Source organism: Globicephala melas, chromosome 15 (genome assembly GCF_963455315.2).
Source record: "Globicephala melas chromosome 15, mGloMel1.2, whole genome shotgun sequence".
Taxonomy (NCBI): domain Eukaryota; kingdom Metazoa; phylum Chordata; class Mammalia; order Artiodactyla; family Delphinidae; genus Globicephala; species Globicephala melas.
The window spans coordinates 32,201,117-32,223,101 of NC_083328.1; the positions used below are offsets into that span (position 1 = coordinate 32,201,117).

Here is a 21,985-nt window from a genome sequence, read left to right on the forward strand (position 1 = left end):
ACTGTAGCAGCAAATGCTTTGGTCTCCTCACGTGCCAGAAGGACATTGTCCTGTCAAAATCAAGGGCCCCAATTACCCTGTCAGCTCAACGCAAGTTGCCCAACTGTTGGGAAATGTAATATGAATGAAAGATCAAGCTGCGGTTGCTTTAGAATCTACTCAGTAATCCAAGACTTCCTTCAAGAATAGCAGTGACGTGTCTATCTGAGGTGTTGTACACTCAGGTAACACAGAAGGAGGCTAGGAGCCTAGGAAATAACCTTTGCCCTCCTGGAGAGTGCTTTTTTTCATATCTAATTTTAAATCACATATCAATAGGGCACAAAGATCAGAGGTACCCAAACACATCAGAATCAACTATACCATTTTGGGTTTGTTGAGTAGTAATGTCTTGGACCCTCACAGGACATGTGTATGAATCTGCCATGGTTCCCAGAACACAATGCCACAGCCTAGGTGACTTAAACACTAGAGATTCATTTTTTCACAGTTCTAGGGGCCAAGAGACTGAGATCGACGTGTCAGCCAGGTGGGTTTCTTCTGAGGCCTATTCTCTTGACTAGAAGATGGCCATCTTCTCCCTGTGTCTTCATATGGTCTTCCCTCTGTGTGTGTCTGTGTTCTAATCTCTTCTTCTCATAAGGACACAGGTCATATTGGATTAGGGCTCATCCATATGACCTCATTTTAACTCAATTACCTCTTTAAAGGCCCTGTCTCCAAATACTGTCACCTTCTGAGGAACTAGGGGTTGGGACTTCAACATATGAATTTGAGTGGACACGTCCATAATGACATGATAATTTAGTATCTCTAGGGTGAGGCTATGACATCAAAATGTTTTACCAACTAAGTTTGAGAAAAATGGCACTTTAAAAAAAATTTATTGGAGTATAGTTGATTTATAAAGTTGTCTTAGTTTCTGCTGTATAGCAAAGTGAATCAGTTATACATATACATATATCCACTCTTCTTTTTTTTGCATTATTTTACCATATAGGTCATTACAGAGTATTGAGTAGAGTTCCCTGTGCTATAGGTCTTTATTAGTTATCTATTTTATATATAGTAGTGTGTATATGTCAGTCCCAATCTCCCAACTTATCCCCCCCCCAATAGCACTTTTAATTAATATTCTAGGTGGCCTTTGGAGTGTACTCTGAGAAGCATTAACTAAGTGGCATGTGATGACCTCAGATCACCCTTTCTTTATCTGCAGGGATCTGGTTAACTCCTTGTGACTGAAAGAGAGAATATCTTACTTGTGCAGAGAAGGAAAGGGCTCTGACATGCCTCCCAGGCTCACGGTGACTCAACAGAATGAACAAATGTAGATAAAACATCTAGCCCTGTGTATGACATAAACCAGTAGTTTCCTGCCCTTGGCCTGCCAATTCCAAAAGGTAGTGCCGATCCACAGAGGCATCAGGGAAGCATTTTGAAAAACGATACAAGAGTTGGCTTTTAACAAATCTTTAACCAAACTCTTGGCTCTGCAGTTCTCCCAAGTTTAGCATATTTCCCCCATGTATGACTAAAGATTCTTTGATCACAGGCAGAAGGAATGAGATCTGACCAACTTTAGCAGAAAAAGAGATCAGCATAAGGATATGAGATAGCTCCAGGGAGGGCTGGATAAACAGCCTTAAATATAAAAAGAGGAACCAGTGTGGATCTAGAAGGCTAGCCCTAGGAATTGTCTCCTCACTCAGACTTCCCAGGATATCAGCACTGAAATGAATCAACTCCAGCTTGTTATCATATTTTTCCTCTATTGTTTATCACTGCATTCAGCATCTGGCATGGTTTAAATGAGCATGTTCCCCTAAAATTCATATACTGAAATCTTAATGCCCAATGTGATCGTATTGGGAGGTGGGGTCTTTGGAAGATGATTAGGTCATGAGGGTGGGGCCCCCATGAATGGAATTAGTGCCCTCATAAAAGAGACCCCAGAGAGATCCCTTGCTCCTTCCACTATGTGAGGATATAATGACAAGTCTACCCCTCACCAAATATGCTGGCACCCTGCCCTCGAACTTCCAGCCTCCACAATTTATGAGAAATAAATTTCTGTTGTTGATAAGCCACCCCGTCTATGGTATTTTGTTATAACAGCCTGAATGGACTAAGACCACATCAAAGTCTCAGGAGAGAGAATCCCATTGACCTGCCTTGGCCGTATCTACATCCCTTGTCTTGTTTATGGCCTCTCCAAGAATGAACACACGAGGGAAGATAACTAACCCCAAAAGGACAACAGAATGCTGCTCCCTGAGGGTAGGGATGTTTGCTGCCTACCAACAATAAACAAGCATGTGTCCACTACACCTGCTATGTACCTGCAAACATGCACAGTCTGAATAGGGGCTCTCTTGGGCCATGAAGGAGTGTAGGAGATCTTGTTGTCTGAATGCAACTTGCCTCTTTCTGCCCCCAAGTTGAGGAAACTACACAATGCCTTATTTATCTGCTTCATGCCCCATTCCCCTTCCCTAGCAAGGCTTTTTTTTTTTTTTTTTTTTTTCCTTCTGGAATGGTATTTAGATCCCAGAAGAACACAGCAGGAGGATAAGTCCTCACTGAGGCATCAGTCATAGAAATGAGGAGTGCCGATGACAAATTGAAATGTCAGCATTATTAGCAGTTCTGCTTGGAAGCTGTTTGATACTAATTTAATGATAAAACAAGAAATAGGACAGATTTGCCCTGGAAAGGGGGATGCTGACTTGGGAAAATGGGCTAAAAATAAAGCAAGGGAAAGGGAGAATAAATATTAGGCCAAGTGTCCTAAATGCAATAACTTTGGAGTCTTCCCCAGAGGAAGCATTGAAATGCCTGGGGAGATGCAAAGGAGGATAGGTGGATTAGCATGCACGTGAGTTCCAGTATCCAGCATCTAAGATGTAGGGAGGGCTACCTGTACATCTCTTTATGTAACCGTGCTGCACGATGAAGTTGGGGGAATTAATATCTGTTAACTAGTTGGCTGGTTTCATGATCCATTCCCTTCAAGCTCATCCATTAATGGCCTTGTGAATGTTGGGCAACCCATGAGATCTGTGAGGAAGAGTGTGCAATGCAAGGTCTTGTGAAGACAACATTCTTTTAAACATTTTTTAATGTATTTATGAGTTTCTTATTTTAGTAGGAAAGCTGCCCTTAGAGATTTTTCTGGTGGTCTGAGTTTCTGTTGATTCTGTAAGTAGAAAGCTAACTACTTTGGGATAAACTCCCTTTGGTTGGGGAAAATCACTAAGATGGGACCATTAGTTTTGTAAGATTAAAGGAGGCATCAATCTCTTTTCTTTTTTCTTTTTTTTTTTGTCTTGTGTGTGTGCGCCCGAATGTACATGGTACCTGCAAAGAACTAGGCAGGGGTGTTGATGGCGAGTCCTCTAAGTACCATTCACAGTGGATTTCTGTTACTTCCTGAGTATTCAGCAAAGCTTTGCGAATGACCAAAGCCTGACTTTAGCAGAGTTTTTGTCATATTAACACAGAGGACAAGGTTCATGCCTCCAGAGAACTGGTTCTGAAGACAGAACAATCTAGACAAGTTACTAGATATTTCTTAAGAGAATGTTCTGGAGCAGCTGAACAACAGTCTGCAGAGACTAAGCCCCCTGATATATACGTGGACAATGTCACCTTCAATGTGGAGTTTCAGAACTTACTTGCTGGGGGATCCTGAGAAAAAGGATAAATTTGTTCTTCCGTTCTATACTGCTGGGTTGACACATAAAAATAAGCATAATTTTATTTTGTGTTTCAGGGCCTTATATCAGCTCTCTAAACTGTAGAAGCCATCTCACTTGGGAATAGGACAAGGTAGTTCATTGGAAGCCTCTGAAAGGAAGGAATCACTTTTAAAGTGATACGGAGGTTTCTTAAATCTTTCTCTTTAATGTAAAATATATTAATGTGCATTAATTTGTTGATCTTTGATGTGAGTCTAAGGCCTTTTCTTTGAGTGTTGATTGAAATTCCTCATCATCTTTCCCACACAAACTTCATCCACTTTTCACAGTCTCCAGTAGAAGTCAGCCAACTGTGGCCCAGGGGCCAAACGTGGCCCACCACTTGTTCTTATAAATAAAGTTTTATTAGAACACAGCCTTGCACATTCATTTTGTCTATGGCTGTTTAAGTGCAACAAAGGCAACGTTGAACAGTTGAAGTAGAAACTACATGGCTGTGAAGCCTAAAATAGTCATTATCTGGCCCTTTACAGAAAAAGTTTGCCAACCTCTGATCTATACTATCAGTTTTGGTTTTGTTTAATGTAGAGGAAGAATTCCAAGATGCATCTGAAAGATTCTGAGTGCAGAATCTCTCCGGATTTCTGAGGGTTCTTTTTTTGCTAACATGTTACCATCCTCTCACTCACAGCTAATCCAAAAAATTTCTGAGCCTTGTTTTCACAGAATGTTTCCAAAGCATTAACTTAGTTTTCAGAGAAACAGCTCTTTTTCTTATTGTACTCATTTTTCACCAGTTTACATAATATTCCACTAAATAATGTAATTACAATAACAAGTGCAGCTGGCAGAAGCAGGTCTGGGAATAAATACAACTGACTCTTGACAAGCAGACACCTTGACGAGTGAAGAGAAAGGTAAGTTTGCACAAAGCAGTCACTTCACAGGATGCACAGGCATCTGTCAATATGTTTTATAAAGGGACTGGATGGTGTGTGTTAATCTGGCAGGTTTGATAAGTGGAGGCCGATTAGGTAAGTTTTTTCCATCCATGTCCCTTTACAAAGCATCTCTCATTTCAGGAATTTACCAGTTTCCCATGTACCAGTTTGTCATGGTTATTTGACAAATGCTTATCTTCTCCACGAGCCTATAAGGTTTAGGAGAATGGGAACAGAGCAGGTTTTGGTATACCATTCTGTCTCCACTCCTTGGCACAGTGATTGGCATATGGTCTGTGATCAAAAAACACTTCTCAAATAAATAACCGAATGGAAGCAGGCACTCTTACAATGTGCCAGCCTAAAACTGTAATACAAAGACCATGAATCTTGTGAGGTCATATCAAGGCGTAGGGGGCTAACATTTCCTTCCCTGTTGTCCTAAGATCCATTGAGGAAGGGCTGGGCTTTAGCAGGGTTGGGGGAAGAGAGGCAGGGGAAAGGTAGCTCTGATTCTGATAGCTCACTTGCCCAGGTGGTTGGGAAGTTCCATTTTCAGATACCCAGATGAAGGCAATGGGTTTAAGCCAAGAGGATCATTAGCAATTTGCCTTCTGCAATCCATACCACTCTTGTATCTAGCAGAAACTTGCTTCTAACTGGCAAATTAAATATTGATAATACAGATCTGCTCTACAACGTCTTTCACAAGGCTGGCACCATAATTTCAGTGTTTCTAAAACTTCAGTCATTTGCATTCCAGTGTCATGTTTTTGTCATAACTGCAGGCAATCTGTAACATTATGTAGTTAATATTTATCTTTAAAGCAACTCATTTTTAACCTAAATAGATGTACTTGCCGAGGAAACTTCGTGTTGCCACTGCAAACGGAAGACCAGTATCAGTAGTCATAAGTTAATGGAAAAAAATTAATACCTAACATTGTTAAGAACCTTTTCTATACCAGACACCGTTCTAAGACACTAATGCACCTCATTTGCATTCATTATTTTAATCGTTGTTTGCACACACACATACACACACACAACTTATTAAATGCGTGCAGTTAGTATCTCCATTAAAAAGGGAGGAATTGGAGGCACAGAAGATTTAAGTAACGTGCACAAGTACTAAATTGCAGAGTCTAGATTTTTATCTCAGTAGGCCTAGCTCCAGGCCCCTACTTCTTAACTACTATATTTTGCAAACAGTGTTTTCAAAGTCTAAATAGATGCTTTGGCTGCTGCAGGCTTTAAGCCTGAGGCACGCTCCATTTCTGTTAAAAAGAGAGCTTAGAAATTGGTAGAGACTTGTTAAAGATACTTTCATTTAAACTGAGAGTTTCTCATTGACATAAAAAGGATTGGGAGAGAATTGAAAAGGGAATAACTTTCTAAGTGATTCACCCTTTCCTATTGACTTGATGTTCACCACCTGCAGGCTGTATCACACCGGTTAGGTGTCTTGCATTTTGGGAAACGCTGAGCTACAAGTGGGATATAGCACACCCATATTCCAGGATCCTTTGCTCAGCTCTGGTCTCCAAGTTTGGAGAGTATAGTGGACATTCTTGGGGATATTTTCTTGCTGGCAATGGCTCTCTTCCTCTGATTATCCAGTCCTCCCCCAATAGTTGGCCCTGGGTGCCTAGGTTTATTTATCCTGCTTCCTTTAACATAGCTGATTGGACCAGAGTGAGCAACTGACCCAGGGATGGGCCCATCAGACTCCTTTTCCAGGGAATCTGTAATCAGGATTCATTAAGTTAGTCCCTCTTCCTGCGGGAATGAATGCAGCATAAATCTTAGGGGCTGGAAAGTGCCATGTGCATAAAGAAGGCAAAGAGAGCCTTTAAAAAGCAAAACAGAACAGGGTGGACACACAGGGATAAACAAAGAGAAAAGGTAGGAAAAGGCTGCCTGAGTTCCAACAGCTTTCAGATTCTAAGCTCTGGTCCTTGAGAGACCTGGTTGTGTGACTTTTCTGCTTAGGCTGGCCCAAATCCGTCTCTATCATTTGCTAACCAAGTGAGAGGCAGCTTTCTTCCGAAGACACCACCACGCCATCAGCTAAGGAAACTGCCCTCTGAATTATTTTTTAGTGTGTGGGTAGGGGTGGGGACAGATAGACCCTGATTGTCTGTATTTTCTGGCCTGCTATTCCTAGTGGGAAGAGGAATGAGAACCACCGGGGAGAGTGCCATATCAACGACCGAGAACATTGCTGATGATGAGGCATACATTTTTTTGGGAACTACTTTATGGAAGTCATTTAATCCAATCAACAATCCTCTGAGAAAGTCTCCCCATTTTGCACATAGGGGAACCCAAGCCTTGAGAGACACAAACCTAAGCCCATAACTAGAGCTGCTAGACCACCCCTAACCACTCCTCACACTATGCTGCCTCTTACGGTATCCATCTGCCATATTACTGATAAGGATTTCGGTCCACAGACAGATTCTGACACACCTAGGAGCCAAGCCTTTGCCTGCTTGGTAGTGCTCTGACAGTTTGTGAAACAGCCCCCAAATCCAACATCTGATAGCCACAGCACACAAGATCCCTTTGTAACCAAATATTTTATATGAATGCAAATAAAAGTGATCATTTGATCTCTTGCCCCATGACCATACAATCTTTCCAGTTGGGAGACTGATGAGGGAGACAGACAGGTACTCAGGTCATGTGATTTCTCTCTTAGTTGTTTATTTGTCCATTTGTTGGTTTCAGGTGCCGGACAGGTAAATGCTGATGGTGGGTTATGCTAACTGCACAGCTGGCACTGTTGGCAGCAACCCTGGGACAAGCTGGTAAATGCAGCCCTTAGTGTCAGGAGCACTTCTAACGTACAGATTTCATGGTGAGCTCTTGTGGACCACCTCCCCAAGGGAATCTAGCAACATTTTGAAATATAAGCTAGGAGAAGGCTTAGCCTATTCTAGACTGACAAAATTTAGGACGGAGGAATGAACAGGTTTTCCATTCTGTCGTTTGCTCATTGGCAACATAAGTAATTCCAATAGTCTTCTGAGAAGGGTGAGTCATCATTAGGAGTGACTGGCTGGTGCCCTTCTCTTGGGACGAGTGGGGGCCAGAAAGCTCATGGATGGTGGTATCTCTGGGGCTGAGCCATGTCCTAGAGTGAAGTCTTCTGTCTGCTGCTGACACCTGATGCTAAGGGAAAATTAGCAAAAATGGCATCCAGGATGGTTCCAAAGAACATAAGGCAAAATACAAAGAGTGTGCCAAGCTGGATAGAAAAGTCGGTTAGGATGGGGAGAGGTGATCCCTGAGAAACGAAGTGGGCAGAGAAAGCATCTATTTCAGATTCCACCAGCCAGAGCTGAGGCACTTGCTGAGGCTGTATATGTAGTTCCTGCAGTCTTATATGCGGATGAAAGGGAGCAGTTAAAGGAGTTGACAGGAAACCAACACCATGAGTGACACAAAGGACCCATGTGGATTCCTTTCATGGCCGACTCTATTGGGAAACTCCACCAAAGACATTCTCCTTTTCCTCCTGATTAAGCAAATCCTATTTTCTTGCAGTGACCATGTACCTGTCCCTGGGGATGGATCATGGTTGCTGTGGCCAATAACTAAGATCCCAGGTCACTCTGGTAGTGATTGGTGTAGAGATTGGTCAATGAGATGAAAGAGAATGTCTGCAGAGAAGGCTTCTGGGAATGATTTTCCTCCAATCAAACGCAAAAGCTCTGAGAAAAATGCTCCTCTTCCCTTTCCCTCCTGATTAGAATGTTGTCTTGAGAACAAGTGATGCTTCTTCTTCCTCTTGGAAGAAGGAAAGAAAGACCAAGACAGGCACAAAGATTCCAAACCACTGCCTGATACCCCAAACCCACTGAATCAACCCTGAAACTAGGAGGTGATCAAATATTTTTAGCTTTTAAATAATGCTTAGCTTTCCTATAACTTGTAGACAGTAACATTCTAACTGAAAAAAAAAAAAAACTGATATAATTTTCAAAGTGTTTCTCAGGGTGTGTTCTGCATCCCCAAATGTTCTGTGATCAAATGAGTTTGCAAAAAATTGTGTATTACTGCCATCTCTCTGTTTTTCACTTTTGTGTATTAAAGGTTCTGAGAAGTACTGCAATTAAATAAGTTTGACTTTCTTTAACATTGCATTTCCTAAAATGAACTAGGCAGAGAATATTTTTAAGACTTTGTAATATCTTTTAGAATAAGTACCTCACAGAGTCCATTTTGGAAAAATTAATTTAGAATTTGTGAGAAAAAGAAGGAGAGCAGAGGAGAGGGTTTTGGATGTGCCAAGCCCTACACGTGTCCACACGCATAAAACATGGATGAGCAGCTCTATCTTTCTGCATTATCTGCTGTTTCCAGGAGGCCAAGAAAAAGGGGTACATTGTATAGCCATCCACTTGTCTCCCTGAAATCTGACAACATAACAGAATGTGAGGGAATATAAACTTGGCAACATGGTCGTGGTCCAATCATCCTGGAGAGCAAACCTGGAAATGCAGTCTGCTGTATTTAAAACATGTTTTAAGAAGTGTGGCTGCCAGGCGGACACTCTTCAACGATGTTGGTAAGTAAACAACTATCTAATTTTCTCCCACTGTCTCTTTTTCTAAGAAAAAAAAAATAGTGCATTTCATTGAAATAGGCAGGTATTTCAGATGAGAACCGGGTTTCTTTGGGAACCCCCCAAAACTATGTCTCCCTAAAAAAAAAAAAAAGCCATCACCTTCATCAAGGAAGTTTTCTTTTCAGGTAGTAGGAGGGCAGAGAATAAACACAAGACAGGAATAAAAGGAGGGGAGGGACCAGGTAGGGAGGAAAAGAAAGAGAAAGAAAACAGAAAAGGAGAAGATGGTGAAAATATCCATAGGTGAGACACAGCTGTCAAAGATGAGCCAGAGTCTAATAATGTTAGGTGTCTCCCAGGAGGGAACTGGATACCTAAGATTCAAATAGGAAGGGGAATCTTCACTGCATTCCCTTGGGCATCATTTAAATTTTGAACCACATAAATGTGTATTGCATCGATTGAAATGTATCTATCGATTCAAAACATAAATTACTTTAAAATGTAAAAACAGGCTACAACAGCAACAACAAAGCTACAGTCCATGATATTAGGGATGGTCTTATACGGACTATTGAAGCCCCATGTTAAACTATATGACCCATCGTATCAAATCACGTTAAACTATATGACCCATCGTATCAAATCACAGCTTGAATTTACTTAACAGAGTGGGGGGGGGTCCATTCTCATTCCTAAACCACACCCCTGTTGACAATGTCTCCATCAGTGTGAAATAATAAACCCCTCAGACTGCACACAAGCTCTTCATTACCTCCTGTGTCCTTAATTTGCCAGGCGAGTCTCATTTGCCGAAGAGATTTCAATTTTATCTTAATTCTGAGGAATGTATCAGGGCCTTCCGGAGACAAGCAGCACACATTCCTCTTTATCTAGCTCTGACCTAGTTCTGGCCACATCGTCCCCATCCAAACAGGAAGAGAAATCTGAAGTTGCAATACATTATTTACTAGGATGAACCAGTAATTCAGACCGAGGGAAAAGCAATAAGAGACCTCAGGAAAGCTTAAAACATCTTGAAGGCTATTTCATGAAGGAGTCACAACTAACGCAGGCACAGGTACTTAGGAGTGAAGTGGGGAGAGATGAGAGAGGGCCGTGCTGGGATACCACATACAATACATATGCATAAACGAAGAAGGAAGCCTCAACCCACTAGTTCTCGGTTCCGCACAACTAGATTTTGTTGTTTGTTTTACATAAGGATTTAACACACCTGATGCCAAAAGCCATTGGAAAATGGAAATAATCTGCAAATCACTGTCATCTCGAGACTGGCATGAAGTAAAGGCTCTGAAAAGTTTGCATAAATGATATTAGAAACGTTTAATAAACTATGCGGATGTATTAAATCTCTTTGAGCACAAGGGTCCCTCAACCCCAAACCTGACTGTTATGATTTTAAAAGTAGCAGAATCCTTTAGTTTTTTATAACAACATGGAGACACGACTATAAGGCACCCTGTCCGGTAAAAATTGCCAATTTCCATCAGTGACATTAAAGGCAGGCCAGTTATGACTTCACATTTATCCATCCAAAACATGATGCTTTTTAAAAAAAAATACAAATGGCGGCGGCGGCAGGGAGGCAATCCAGATATTTCTTAAAATACCATATCCATGCCAAGAAGGATCTCAACCAACTGTGACACCTTCACAGCAGAATGAAGCCACCAAGCTGCAGTTATAAGCAAACGGTTCTCTCCTCATCTAGGCAACACTGTTTACATCTAATGTACTTCAGCACTGAGAGAGTTTTGTTTTTAGGAAGGTAAATAACACGTGAGGTTTAAAATTCTGTCTCCTTCCCCTAGATACACAAACGCCACTAAAACTAAGAGGTCTGTGAAGGGCTCAAATTCTCCTAGAAAATGCCCTTGACTTACTAGTGGATCACCCAACCCAGTTAACAGCAAGAGAGCATTTGAGCCACTCAGCAAAGAGACTGGTACTCACATTAAAAAAGCAGCAAGGCATCCTTCTCACCTTTGTTATTACTTAGACCTCGTGTCGTACATAAAAAGAGTACAATGATGTCAAACAACTTCCAGAAGAGAAGTATTTATTGCTGAATCTAAATCAAAAAATCCATATCTACTATAATGGCACTTCAAAAGAAGATATACTGTATTTACCAGCTCAATCAATACTAAATTAGCTGGGATAAATATTTTCAACTCAACCAGTCTTAAGATGAAGCCTGCTATTTAGAACCCTGCGTCTGGGGAGAGACAGGGAAATTTTTGCTTATCACACAGAAATGAGAACCAGGAAGTATTTTACAAGCAGACACACCTACCCTTAGCTGCTCTCTTTCACAATTCATCTGTTGTCTTGAAACCTACAAAGAAAAGAAAAAGAGGCGGGGGAAGTCAGAAGGTTCTGCATGAAAACAGCATGAAAGAAAATGGAAAATTACTTCTAATCACTTGGCTCAAAGCAGACCCAGAATTAATTAATTATGTATTTAATGTTTTCTTTAGGTCCAAATAGCCTCTGCTTCTCTTGGAGTTTCAACTGTGTGATCTAGAAACACAACTAAGATGAGCCAGAGTCTGGAAGGTGGGTGAGGAAGGGATGCAGTAGAGGGTGTGGGAGGTAAAAGCTGCCCAGGGGGAAGGCTTCCCTCTTGCCCTGTCTAACAGGTGCAGGCATTCTTCCCAGAAGGCCCACTCAAAATAGTTAAGAATAAACACTGGACATTACACAGCATCTTCGCCGATGCTAGCGTCCAACAGTATCACCTACACGCCTTGGCAAATGCGTTGCATTGTATGGTCCAGTTCTAATCAGATAGCAGTATGCCTCCATAGGACTGTGTTGGGGAGAATTCTCAGGTCAGTGCTTATATCAGAGAAAGAAACTCTGATCAAGTTGTGATATCTCCCACAAGCTCAAAAAGAAAAATAGATTAGTGATACTTATGCCATGCATTGATTATCCTTGCCCTATCAAAATGTGCTTCTTAAAATCAAGGATGAGTCTTTAGAATGACCATATAATTTACTGTCCGAACAGGAAAAAAAAATATGTGAGTTAAAGGAGTGGGTGGGATAGTAGGAATGATTACACCGGGCACAGCAGATGCAAAGTGGGAGTGACAAGGCAAACTGGGACCTGTGGTCACTCTACCTCCACGAGGACTAGCTGACTCCACCTTCAACTCAAACAGCTAAGCCAAAATGAAATTTAGGTCTGCATTCACAACTTATTCTGTGTATTTCTAGCATTTTTTTCACCAATGAGGTAACCCCTGACTCCTAGCACCTGACAAATATATTGCGAGTTTTTGAAACTTACACTAAAGGAGAAGGCTGAGGAACTGACTTTTGATGTATATTTTATGTATTTTATACTGAAGGTTTCTTTTTTACTTTCTCTAAAACAAAAATAGGTATCATTATTTAGGATACAACGGAGCCCCTAATCTATAAATCAGTGCTTTGCTGTGCCCTTTAATCCAGAAATATCACCTCTAAGAATAGCTCTTAAGAAAAGAAACAGAGTTAAACACAAATGTTTATTTATGTATCAATTAACTGCAGCATTATTTATTTAAAAACTATAAATATTACAATATATAATAGAAAAATTAAAAGTAAATTATAGTACATTGATTGGATGGCAAAATGTGCGGCATTTAGAACCACTGTCTTGAAAAACAGAAATGGGAAACGCTTAAAAGGCACTATTTAGTCTCTAATAAAAGTACAAAAGTGCACAAATGTTATGATTCTGATTTTGTGTTAAAAATACAGTGAAATTGGGGCTTCCCTGGTGGCGCAGTGGTTGAGAATCTGCCTGCTAATGCAGGAGACACGGGTTCGCGCCCTGGTCTGGGAAGATCCTACATGCCGCGGAGCAACTAGGCCCGTGAGCCACAACTACTGAGCCTGCGCGTCTGGAGCCTGTGCTCAGCAACAAGAGAGGCCGCGATAGTGAGAGGCCCACGCATCGCGATGAAGAGTGGGCCCTGCTTGCCACAACTAGAGAAAGCCCTCGCACAGAAACGAAGACCCAGCACTGCCCAAAATAAATAATTAAGTTTTAAAAAATATATACAGTGAAACTGATCATTAAAGAAAAGGAAGAAAAATAAAAGAAAAGAAAGAGGAAAGGACTGGGAGGAGATATTCCAAAATATTAAAAAGGAAATGGATACAATTCTATATATATATAAAACACACACACACATACACACACACACACGAAAGTGAGTTATACACTTCAAATAGGTGGCTTTATGGTATGTGAAGTGTACATGGTACGTAGAGTTTATATCTCCATAAACTGTTAAAAAAATAAAGTGGGAATAGGCTTCCGGGAAGATGGCGGAAGAAGCGGAGATCACCTTCCTCCCCACAGATACACCAGAAATACATCTACACGTGGAACAACTCCTACAGAACACCTACTGAACGCTGGCAGAACACCTCAGACCTCCCAAAAGGCAAGAAACCCCCCACGTACCTGGGTAGGGCAAAAGAAAAAAGAATAAACAGAGACAAAAGGATACGGACGGGACCTGCACCAGTGGGAGGGAGCTGTGAAGGAGGAAAAGTTTCCACACACTAGGAAGCCCCTTCGCGGGCAGAGACTGCGGGTGGCGGAGGTGGGGAGCTTCGGAGCCACAGAGGAGAGCGTGGCAACAGGGGTGGGGAGGGCAAAGCGGAGAGATTCCCACACAGAGAATTAGGGCCGACCGGCACTCACCAGGCCGAGAGGCTTCTCTGCTCACCTGCCGGGGCGGGCGGGGCTGGGAGCTGAGGCTCGGGCTTCTGTCGGAGCGCAGGGAGAGGGCTGGGCCTGGCGGCATGAACACAGCCTGCAGGGGGTTGGTGAGCCACGGCTGGCCGGGAGGGAGTCCGGGAAAAGGTCTAGAGCTGCTGAAGAGGCAAGAGACTTTTTCTTCCCTCTTTGTTTTCTGGTGCGCGAGGAGAGGGGATTAAGAACGCTGCTTAAAAGGAGCTCCAGAGACGGGCGCGAGCCGCGGCTAAAAGCGCGGGCCCCAGAGACAGGCATGAGACGCTAAGTCCGCTGCTGTCGCCACCAAGAAGCCTGTGTGCGAGCACAGGCCACTATCCACACCCCCCTTCCGGGGAGCCTGTGCAGCCCGCCACTGCCGGGGTCCCGGGATCCAGGGACAAGTCCCCCGGGAGAACGCACGGCACGCCTCGGGCTGGTGCAACGTCACGCGGCGCGCCTCGGGCTGGTGCAACGTCACGCGGCGCGCCTCGGGCTGGTGCAACGTCACTCCGGCCTTCGCCGCCGCAGGCCCGCCCCGCACTGCATGCCCCTCCCTCCCCGCAGCCTGAGTGAGCCAGAGCCCCCGAATCAGCGGCTCCTTTAACCCCGTCCTGTCTGAGCGAAGAACAGACGCCCTCCGGCGACCTACACTCAGAGGTGGGGCCAAATCCAAAGCTGAGCCCCTGGTAGCTGTGAGAACAAAGAAGAGAAAGGGAAATCTCTCCCAGCAGCCTCAGCAGCAGCGGATTAAAGCTCCACAATCAACTGGATGTACCCTGCATCTGTGGAATACCTGAATATACAACGAATCATCCCATATTGAAGAGGTGGACTTGAGAGCAAGATTTATGATTTTTTCCCCTTTTCCTCTTTTTGTGAGTGTGTATGTGTATGCTTCTGTGTGAGATTTTGTCTGTATAGATTTGCTTCCACCATTTGTCCTATGGTTCTATCCGTCCGTTTTTTTTGTTTGTTTGTTTTTAAAACTTTTTTTTCTTTTTCTCTTAATAATTGGTTTTTATTTTAATAACTTTATTATATTTTATATTACTTTATTGTATTGTATTTTATCTTCTTTCTTTTTTCCTTCCTTCCCTCCTTCCTTCCTCCCTCCCTCCCTCCCTCCTTTCTTTCTTTCTTTCTACTTCTACTAATTCTTTCTTTCTACTTTTTCTCCCTTTTATTCTGAGCCGTGTGGATGAAAGGCTCTTGGTGCTGCAGCCAGGAGTCAGTGCTGGGCCTCTGAGGTGGGAGAGCCAACCTCAGCACACTGGTCCACAAGAGACCTCCCAGCTCCACATAATATCAAATGGCGAAAATCTCCCAGAGATCTCCATCTCAACACCAGCACCCAGCTTCACTCAACGACCAGCAAGCTACAGTGCTGGACATCCTATGCCAAACAACTAGCAAGACAGGAACACAACCCCACCCATTAGCAGAGAGGCTGCCTAAAATCATAATAAGTCCACAGACACCCCAAAACACACCACCAGACGTGGACCTGCCCACTAGAAAGACAAGATCCAGCCTCATCCACCAGAACACAGGCACTACACAACCCACTGAACCAACCTTAGCCACTGGGGACAGACACCAAAAACAACGGGAACTACGAACCTGCAGCCTGCAAAAAGGAGACCCCAAACACAGTAAGATAAGCAAAATGAGAAGACAGAAAAACACACAGCAGATGAAGGAGCAAGATAAAAACCCACCAGACCTAACAAATGAAGAGGAAATCGGCAGTCTACCTGAAAAAGAATTCAGAATAATGATAGTAAAGATGATCCAAAATCTTGGAAATAGAATGGACAAAATGCAAGAAACATTTAACCAGGACCTAGAAGAACTAAAGAGCAAACAAACAATGATGAACAACACAATAAATGAAATTAAAAATTCTCTAGAAGGGATCAATAGCAGAATAACTGAGGCAGAAGAACGGATAAGTGACCTGGAAGATAAAATAGTGGAAATAACTACTGCAGAGCAGAATAAAGAAAAAATAATGAAAAGAACTGAGGACAGTCTCAGAGACCTCTGGGACAACATTAAATGCACCAACATTCGAATTATAGGGGTTCCAGAAGAAGAGAAAAAGAAAGGGACTGAGAAAATATTTGAAGAGGTTATAGTTGAAAACTTCCCTAATATGGGAAAGGAAATAGTTAATCAAGTCCAGGAAGCACAGAGAGTCCCATACAGGATAAATCCAAGGAGAAATACTCCAAGACACATATTAATCAAACTGTCAAAAATTAAATACAAAGAAAATATATTAAAAGCAGCAAGGGAAAAACAACAAGTAACACACAAGGGAATCCCCATAAGGTTAACAGCTGATCTTTCAGCAGAAACTCTGCAAGCCAGAAGGGACTGGCAGGACATATTTAAAGTGATGAACAAGAAAAACCTGCAACCAAGATTACCCAGCAAGGATCTCATTCAGATTTGATGGAGAAATTAAAACCTTTACAGACAAGCAAAAGCTGAGAGAGTTCAGCACCACCAAACCAGCTTTACAACAACTGCTAAAGGAACTTCCCTAGGCAAGAAACACAAGAGAAGGAAAAGACCTACAATAACGAACCCAAAATAATTAAGAAAATGGTAATAGGAACATACATGTCGATAATTACCTTAAATGTAAATGGACTAAATGCCCCCACCAAAAGACCCAGATTGGCTGAATGGATACAAAAACAAGACCCATATATTTGCTGTCTACAAGAGACCCACTTCAGACCTAGAGACACATACAGACTGCAAGTAAGGGGATGGAAAAAGATATTTCATGCAAATGGAAACCAAAAGAAAGCTGGAGTAGCAATTCTCATATCAGACAAAATAGACTTTAAAATAAAGACTATTAGAAGAGACAAAGAAGGACACTACATAATGATCAAGGGATCGATCCAAGAAGAAGATATAACAATTGTAAATATTTATGCACCCAACATAGGAGCACCTCAATACATAAGGCAAATACTAACAGCCATAAAAGGGGAAATTGACAGTAACACATTCATAGTAGGGGACTTTAACACCCCACTTCCACCAATGAACAGATCATCCAAAATGAAAATAAATAAGGAAACACAAGCTTTAAATGATACATTAAAAAAGATGGACTTAATTGATATTTATAGGACATGCCATCCAAAAACAACAGAATACACATTTTTCTCAAGTGCTCATGGAACATTCTCCAGGATAGATCATATCTTGGGTCACAAATCAAGCCTTGGTAAATTTAAGAAAATTGAAATTGTATCAAGTATCTTTTCCGACCACAATGCTATGAGACTAGATATCAATTACAGGAAAAGATCTGTAAAAAATACAAACACATGGAGGCTAAACAATACACTACTTAATAACGAAGTGATCACTGAAGAAATCAAAGAGGAAATCAAAAAATACCTAGAAACAAATGACAATGGAGACACGACAACCCAAAATCTATGGGATGCAGCAAAAGCAGTTCTAAAAGGGAAGTTTGTAGCAATACAATCCTACCTTAAGAAACAGGAAACATCTCGAATAAACAACCTAACCTTGCACCTAAAGCAATTAGAGAAAGAAGAACAAAAAACCCCCAAAGTTAGCAGAAGGAAAGAAATCATAAAAATCAGATCAGAAATAAATGAAAAAGAAATGAAGGAAACGATAGCAAAGATCAGTAAAACTAAAAGCTGGTTCTTTGAGAAGATAAACAAAATTGATAAACCATTAGCCAGACTCATCAAGAAAAAAAGGGAGAAGACTCAAATCAATAGAATTAGAAATGAAAAAGGAGAAGTAACAATTGACACTGCAGAAATACAAAAGATCATGAGAGATTACTACAAGCAACTCTATGCCAATAAAATGGACAACCTGGAAGAAATGGACAAACTCTTAGAAATGCACAACCTGCCAAGACTGAATCAGGAAGAAATAGAAAATATGAACAGACCAATCACAAGCACTGAAATTGAAACTGTGATTAAAAATCTTCCAACAAACAAAAGCCCAGGACCAGATGGCTTCACAGGCAAATTCTATCAAACATTTAGAGAAGAGCTAACACTATCCTTCTCAAACTCTTCCAAAATATAGCAAAGGGAGGAACACTCCCAAACTCATTCTACAAGGCCACCATCACCCTGATACCAAAACCAGACAAGGATGTCACAAAGAAAGAAAACTACAGGCCAATATCACTGATGAACATAGATGCAAAAATCCTCAACAAAATACTAGCAAACAGAATCCAACAGCACATTAAAAGGATCGTACACCATGATCAAGTGGGGTTTATTCCAGGAATGCAAGGATTCTGCAATATATGCAAATCAATCAACGTGATACACCATATTAACAAATTGAAGGAGAAAAACCATATGATCATCTCAATAGATGCAGAGAAAGCTTTTGACAAAATTCAACACCCATTTATAATGAAAACCCTGCAGAAAGTAGGCATAGAGGGAACTTTCCTGAACATAATAAAGGCCATATATGACAAACCCACAGCCAACATCGTCCTCAATGGTGAAAAACTGAAAGCATTTCCACTAAGATCAGGAACAAGACAAGGTTGCCCACTCTCACCACTCTTATTCAACATAGTTTTGGAAGTTTTAGCCACAGCAATCAGAGAAGAAAAGGAAATAAAAGGAATCCAAATCAGAAAAGAGGAAGTAAAGCTGTCACTGTTTGCAGATGACATGATACTATACATAGAGAATCCTAAAGATGCTACCAGAAAACTACTAGAGCTAATCAATGAATTTGGTAAAGTAGCAGGATACAAAATTAATGCACAGAAATCTCTGGCATTCCTATACACTAATGATGAAAAATCTGAAAGTGAAATCAAGAAAACACTCCCATTTACCATTGCAACAAAAAGAATAAAATATCTAGGAATAAACCTACCTAAGGAGACAAAAGACCTGTATGCAGAAAATTATAAGACACTGATGAAAGAAACTAAAGATGATACAAATAGATGGAGAGATACACCATGTTCTTGGATTGGAAGAATCAACATTGTGAAAATGACTATACTACCCAAAGCAATCTACAGATTCAGTGCAATCCCTATCAAACTACCAATGGCATTTTTCACAGAACTAGAACAAAAAATTTCACAATTCGTATGGAAACACAAAAGACCCCGAATAGCCAAAGCAATCTTGAGAACGAAAAATGGAGCTGGAGGAATCAGGCTCCCTGACTTCAGACTATACTACAAAGCTACAGTAATCAAGACAGTATGATACTGGCACAAAAACAGAAAGATAGATCAATGGAACAGGATAGAAAGCCCAGAGATAAACCCACGCACATATTGTCACCTTTATCTTTGATAAAGGAGGCAGGAATGTACAGTGTAGAAAGGAGGGCCTCTTCAATAAGTGGTGCTGGGAAAACTGGACAGGTACATGTAAAAGTATGAGATTAGATCACTCCCTAACACCATACACAAAAATAAGCTCAAAATGGATTAAAGACCTAAATGTAAGGCCAGACACTATAAAACTCTTAGAGGAAAACATAGGCAGAGCACTGTATGACATAAATCACAGCAAGATCCTTTTGACCCACCTCCTAGAGAAATGGAAATAAAAATAAACAAATGGGACCTAATGAAACTTCAAAGCTTTTGCACTGCAAAGAAAACCATAAACAAGACAACCCTCAGAATGGGAGAAAATATTTGCAAATGAAGCATCTGACAAAGGAAGAATCTCCAAAATTTATAAGCAGCTCATGCAGCTGAATAACAAAAAAAAAACCCAATCCAAAAATGGGCAGAAGACATAAACAGACATTTCTCCAAAGAAGATATACAGACTGCCAACAAACACATGAAAGAATGCTCAACATCACTAATCATTAGAGAAATGCAAATCAAAACTACAATGAGATATCATCTCACACCAGTCAGAATGGCCATCATCATAAAATATAGAAACAATAAATGCTGGAGAGGGTGTGGAGAAAAGGGAACCCTCTTGCACTGTTGGTGGGAATGTAAATTGATACAGCCACTGTGGAGAACAGTATGGAGGTTCCTTAAAATATTACAAATAGAACTACCATATGACCCAGCAATCCCACTACTGGGCATATACCCTGAGAAAACCATAATTCAAAAAGAGTCATGTACCAAAATGTTCATTGCAGCTCTATTTACAATAGCCTGGAGATGGAAACAACCTAAGTGTCCATCATCGGATGATTGGCTAAAGAAGACGTGGCACATATATACAATGGAATATTACCCAGCCATAAAAAGAAACGAAATTGAGCTATTTTCAATGAGGTGGATAGACCTAGAGTCTGTCATACAGAGTGAAGTAAGTCAGAAAGAGAGAAACAAATACCGTATGCTAACACAAATTATATATATGGAATTTAAGGGAAAAAAATGTCATGAAGAACCTAGGGGTAAGACAGGAATAAAGACACAGACCTACTAGAGAATGGACTTGAGGATATGGGGAGGAGGAAGGGTAAGCTGTGACAAAGCGAGAGTGAGGCATGGACATATATACACTACCAAACGTAAAATATATAGCTAGTGGGAAGCAGCCACATAGCACAGGGAGATCAGCTCGGAGCTTTGTGACCGCCTGGAGGGGTGGGATAGGGAGGGTGGGAGGGAGGGAGACGCAAGAGGGAAGAGATATGGGAACATATGTATATGTATAACTGATTCACTTTGTTATAAAGCAGAAACTAACACACCATTGTAAAGCAATTATACTCCAATAAAGATGTAAAAATAAATAAATAAATAAAAAATAAAGTGGGGCAAATCCATAGAGACAGAAAGCAGTTTAGTGGTTGCGAGGGGATTTGGGGAAGGGCCAAAGGGGAGTGAGTGAGTGCTTTGCGGGTTTGGAGTTTTCAGATTTGGGGTGACAAGAAAGTTCTGAAACTAGACAGTGATAGTTGCACAATATTGTGCATGTATTTAATGCCCTTACTCTGTACACTCAAGTGGCTAAAATGGGAACTTTATAGTCAAGTAAACCAGGCGGGTGATGAGGTCCTGGTTCCAGGTAAGATGGAGTAAGCATACTTCACTCTGTCTCCCCCGCGCAGTGCAACTATAAAATCTAGATAAGAAGGAAATCTTGCCATTTGCAACACAGTGGATGGACGTTGCAAGTAGTATGCCATATGAAATAATTCAGGCAGAGAAAGACAAATACTGTATGATTTCACTTGTATGATTTCACTTATATATGGAATCTAAAAAACAAAACAAAAAAGGAAACAAAACAAAGCTCATAGATACAGAGAACATATTGGTGGTTATCAGAGGGGAACTGGATTGGGGTGGGTGGAAAAAATGGGTGAAGTGCGGTAAATTGTAATGTGACAGATGGTAACTAGATACATTATGTTGATTATTTTGTAGTGTATACAATAATCAAATAACTATGTTTTACACCTGAAACTAATATAATGTTGTTCACCAATTTTACCTCAATAAAAAGTAAAATGTTGAAAAAAAAATCTAGATAGAATGCATGACACAACTATGAAGGGTCTCTGAAAATTAAATAGTAATTTTAATTACTATTAAAATTAAATAGTAATTTTAATTTAAAAACTATTTAATTAATTAATGGAGCAGAGAAGCAGACCAGAATACTGGATAAGCGGTGAGTTCCTCCCCCTTCTCTCGTCAGTATCCCCTGGCATGGATTCACAGCAGCCTAGAGCCCAGAACTGGGCACCCACACACAGACACAGAGAGACGCCCAACAGTCTGAGGGTGGGAAACCTCCTTTATGATCTGAGAAGCTGTGGTCCCAGGAGATGGGGCAACCCTCTGTTAAATTTTTTCTTTCCTCTTGCTGCTTGGCCCCAAATTGTAGGCTCAGTAGCAGAAACATATGAACAGGGTTAAAAAGCACCAGCTTTCTGGCTGGTGGACCAAAAAGGGAGCCCTAGGAAACCAAATCCAAAACAAAACAAAAAATTTGAGATTT

The 21,985-nt window shown here is 41.2% G+C and overlaps 1 protein-coding gene across 17 annotated transcripts in view; it reads right to left on the reverse strand.

The window, feature by feature from the left end:
- The window catches only part of RBFOX1 (RNA binding fox-1 homolog 1), a 2,181,496-nt gene that overhangs the window by 606,893 nt on the left and 1,552,618 nt on the right, over window positions 1-21,985 (reverse strand). For 15 of the 17 annotated variants that reach the window (XM_060284028.1, XM_030883902.2, XM_060284024.1 and 12 more), the window contains one exon: window positions 11,539-11,580. The exons of the other annotated variants lie outside the window; for them this stretch is intronic. In XM_060284028.1, the coding sequence (XP_060140011.1) occupies window positions 11,539-11,580 (42 nt within the window). The remainder of the gene's footprint in view (window positions 1-11,538; window positions 11,581-21,985) is intronic. 17 annotated transcript variants of the gene reach the window in all.